This window comes from Clupea harengus, unplaced genomic scaffold (genome assembly GCF_900700415.2).
Source record: "Clupea harengus unplaced genomic scaffold, Ch_v2.0.2, whole genome shotgun sequence".
Lineage (NCBI taxonomy): Eukaryota > Metazoa > Chordata > Actinopteri > Clupeiformes > Clupeidae > Clupea > Clupea harengus.
In genome coordinates, this window is record NW_024880064.1 from 25,001 (window position 1) to 30,000 (window position 5,000).

Genomic DNA, 5,000 nt, shown 5'->3' on the forward strand with positions numbered 1-5,000 from the left:
CCCCTCGAGCCCCAGCCTGCCCCTCACCCCCCTCTCCACTCCCCGCTCCCGCCCCCACCCGCGCCCCCCACCACAGACACACACCCGCAAGACCCCCACCAAGAAGAGCACTGAAAACATGCTGGATGATCTGGTGAGTAGAGCTCTCATCAAAACACATACACACACACACACACAGTTTGTGTCTGCCTGTCTCTCTGTGTGTGTGTGTGTGTGTGTGTGTGTGTGTGTGTGAGTGTGTGTGTGTGTGTGTGTCCAAGTCTTTCATTCCATTTCTGTTTCACACCTGTATCAGGTCAAGCAGATCACGGAAGACCCGCCTTGCAGCTGTTCCACCCGGTTCTGTGTGGAGAAACAGCCCAAGGGCCGGTACCGGGTTGGGGACAAGGTTCTATACGTGCGGGTAGGTCCTCCTGATAAAACAACTTCTCCTCCTCTACAGAGAGAAGCGGAGTAATACACACACATACACACACACACACACACACACACACACACACACACCACACACACACACCACATACCAAGAGTGAAAGCAGGGTAATACACACACACAACACACATACCAGAGTGAAGCAGGGTAATACACACACACACACACACATACCAGAGTGAAGCAGGGTAACACACACACACACACACACACATACCAGAGTGAAGCAGGGTAATACACACACACACACACACATACACACATACCAGAGTGAAGCAGGGTAATACACACACACACACACACACACACACACACACATGCCAGAGTGAAGTGGGGTAATACACACACACATACACACACACACACACACACACACACACATACCAGAGTGAAGCAGGGTAATACACACACACACACACACATACCAGAGTGAAGCAGGGTAATACACACACACACACACACACACACACACACACACACACACATGCCAGAGTGAAGTGGGGTAATACACACACACATACACACACACACACACACACACACACACATACCAGAGTGAAGCAGGGTAATACACACACACACACACACATACCAGAGTGAAGCGGGGTAATACAAACACACACACACACACACACACACACACACACACATGCCAGAGTGAAGCCTTATCAGTACTGCTGTGAATAGGAGGCTGAAACTCCATATCTGTGCTTCATGTACGCAGAGTGGATAAAGGGCTGATGTGTGTGAGGGCTGGAGGTTACACACACACACACACACACACACACACACACACACACACACACACACACACTCCATATCTGTGCTTCATGTGGATAGAGGGCTGATGTGTGTGAGGACTGGAGGTTGACATCTCAGTTCAGAGACTAGAGAGATGTCAGCATCTGAGATCAATAGAAGCCTTTGTCATTCAAGATCTGTACCTTTGAGCTGACACAGAGATGAGTCATGCACACACACACACGCGCACACGCACACACACACACACACACACACACACACACTGTGCTCAGGTGATGTCTGCTCTGTGTTGTCCTCGCAGACGCTGCAAAGGAAGAATCTCATTCCATCCTCAGAGAGCATAAACTTCACAAGAACACACACACACACACACACACACACACAAACATGCAGGTAACACACATACACACATGCAGGTAACACACACACACAGCTACACACACACACACACACACACACAGTTACACACACACACACACATGCAGGTAACACACACACACAGCTACACTCACACAAATACAGGTAACACACACACACAGCTACACGCACACACACGCACACACACACACACACACACACACACCACACACACACACACACACACACACACACACACACACACACACACACACAACACACACACACACACACGCGCGCGCGCAGGTAACACACACACACAGCTACACTCACACACATACAGGTAATACACACACACAGCTACACGCACACTTGAGCCAAGAGAATAGACATGCACATGTACCAGACATTGCTTTGTGGGATGCAGAGGTTGCCTAGCAACCCGGAAACTGGGATGGCACCTTTCAGAAGAGGACAAAAAGACATCTTTGGAGATGTCCTGGATAAGATCTGAGTCCTCTCAGGCAGAACTCTTATCAGGCAGCCATGACACTCTAATACATTCATGTATCATATGCCCCCCCCCCCCCCCCCCCAACAGAGGGAACGTTAGCACTTCAAAAAAGTGTTTTATTCACAGTTTAATTACTTTAATTACAACAAAACAACATTCATTGAGAGTGTGGCCGACTGTGTGCTGAACAGAGGCTGGAAATGAAGACTAAGTTGACAGTACTGTTCTCATAGTGGTCACTAAGCTGACAGTACCGTTCACCCAGTGGTCACTATGCTGATAGTACTGTTCTCACAGTGGTCTCTAAGTGGAGGTTTCCATGCAGTCTACAGCTCCACTTAGCAGCTCCTTAACACTCATTAATAAGATAAAATAATAAGATAATAATAATGAATAACGAGAACAGCTCAACACATCGAGCAGAAGATGGAGGCAGCAAAGGATATTCTGTTTATACAGTTTTAATGTGGTCACACTTAATCCGTTTCTCATACATCCAACTGTACCCGCTATGGTGCTTAAAAGTGTAATTGATACAGAGTTAGGGTAAGGGCCATTTTAGCAGGCTGTGACCTCCGTGTCTCTCACCACCCTGGTCTCCTGGCTGTTGGAATGTCTCTGTCGTCTTCCCCTCCGCTTACGCCTCATTAAACACGTTTGAACGGTGGTGTTTAACGCGTTCTGCCCTCGTGCCTGGTAATTGAGATCGATCAAGGCGTCAAATAGACCCGCCCTGCTATCGTATCAGCGCACGCAACCTTAACACACCCTTTCTATTCTCCTGTTTAACGATTTCACAGAACATCTGTTTCCAGCGGCTAGTTCTTTCAGAGTCCTACATTTTCAAAGACATGTCCGCTAGTAAAACAAGTTGTTACAGCTGAAGGAAGGAAACAGACAGATAGTCCAAATAAGTGGGTTATTATGACCCTTATGACTTTACAAAATAGGTCTGTACAGTACACCACCAGGGCAGGAATGTTGTTTGCCACAAGGCGTGTGGTGAACAGACGGCGCCCCGACCGAAGTTGTTTTGTTAAAAACGGATGATTTATCACTAAAACGGATAAGGGAAATCATCAAGGTCAAGGTATTCACTCCCAAACAGCGTTCCAGACTCTTGCATGGTTTCCACTGGACGAGAGCGCCCAAAGTAGGCTACACGCGCACCTGTTCCTTGTTCCTTTCTGCAGTGCACAACATTAATTTAAAAAAAAATCCCTGAGACGGTGCAAGTAGAGCTTTGTCTGGGATCACAGAGACGCTCCTCTTTTTACATGGGGCAGCAGTGCGGTTATCTTGTCGGCCTGTGGGCCCACTCATCAATCCTTAAACGAGCTGTTTCCTGTCAGCGCCGCTCCTGGCGCCTTCATTAGCATCCGGTGCTGATAACCTCCGAGGATGCGATAGCGGAGGACGTGTCGAGCGGCTCTTTAGCGTGCAGGAGAAAAGGAGCTGTATGTATTGATTTCAGAGGTAACGTCATTAGCGCCCAGATTACACTGGCAGGCTCGTTAAACAGTGTTCTCTCTAGAGACCCTCCGGCCCCGTTCTTTTGTGTCATTTTTCTATCAAGCCAGCCCTCGAGTGCCGCAGCTTTCTTTAATGCGGGAATGGAGGTTTTTTTTTTTTAGCGACAGACCCAATTAGCAAAGCGGCAGGAAGCATGAATCGCGCTCTCCCGACACTGGAATGAAAAGCTACCTGCATCAGCTCTGCGCCCGCATGTCCTTTCCGAGGGAAACGCAGAAAAGCCCATTTTGATGTCGATTTTAATGAAACCGGCTCTGACTAAATGGAAGACGCGTCCAATGCACATTAGTCTTAGAGGTTTAGCTCCGTTACAATGGGGAGAGAAACTAAGGGAGGTGAAAGAGTTTGATTTCCACCAGTAGAACATGGTAATTAAACTCACAAAGGCAATGACGACAGCAGTTTTCCAGGGCTGTTTGCTCCAGGCCATAGCACTCTTTTTCTAAGGCGCCCGTTGCATTATCACGCCCAAGCAATGGCTCACACATCTCTTCGGCAATCAGGAGCCAGTTCATAGTGTGCAGATGTGCGTGTGTCCTTATGGAGGCAACACTGCGGTAGGCAAGTCAGGTATGTTACATTGTGACACACAGGCCTGAGCCTAATATTCTAATATATAATACCAAATATATATATATCATATATATCATAACACTGAGGACATGTACAGCTGTTTGACCCCCATAAAATTAAGGAGGAAATAAAAAGAAACGGAATGTAGTGTAGCCTTACTGTTATAATTCTTTGGGCTGAAATAGAACCGTTATAAATCACAAAGATGTATTTTGGCTGTGTTATTATCGCGGTGATGATGAGAGAGATCTCTGTAATTCTCAATGACGAGCCGCTCAAAGCGGCCCTGAACTCGGCAACTCACACTTTCCAACCAGCCTCCGGAGAGCACGTACACACACTGCCCTCTGCTGGAAAAGATGCAAACGACACCCTCTTTGTCTGAGAACACATGATTGAAAAAATGAAAACAGAAAGGAATGGAGTTGTCAAAGAAAACAGAGTGAAGTGTGTGTGTGTGTGTGTGTGTGTGTGTGTGTGTGTGTGTGTGTGTGTGTGTGTGTGTGTGTGTGTGTGTGGTGTGTGTGAGAGAGATGGTAAACCAATAAGCATTTCAGACCAGTGAATATAGGCTCTTTGCATTCTCTTTTAGCTGAAACCATTCGAGAAGAAATACACGTTATGGATAGGTGCTTTCTGGACATGTCTCTGTGTGTGTGTGTGTGTGTGTGTGTGTGTGTGTGTGTGTTAGAGAGAGAGAGAGAGAGAGAGACAGAATGAGAGAGAGAATGAGAGAAACCAGCATTTGACTCTGTCTGAGAGTGCTGGAAAAGGAATTATTTGATTCATGAGCACGTCTGTCAGATGAGTATGTCTGCTTGTATGTAC

General features: G+C 47.1%; 1 protein-coding gene across 1 annotated transcript in view; it reads left to right on the forward strand.

Moving 5' to 3' along the window:
* Positions 1 to 5,000, forward strand: part of LOC122131203 (growth arrest-specific protein 2-like) — a 14,766-nt gene that overhangs the window by 6,439 nt on the left and 3,327 nt on the right. The window contains exons 6-7 of the mRNA XM_042706108.1: positions 42 to 133; positions 296 to 403. Coding sequence (XP_042562042.1) covers positions 42 to 133; positions 296 to 403 — 200 coding nt within the window. The remainder of the gene's footprint in view (positions 1 to 41; positions 134 to 295; positions 404 to 5,000) is intronic.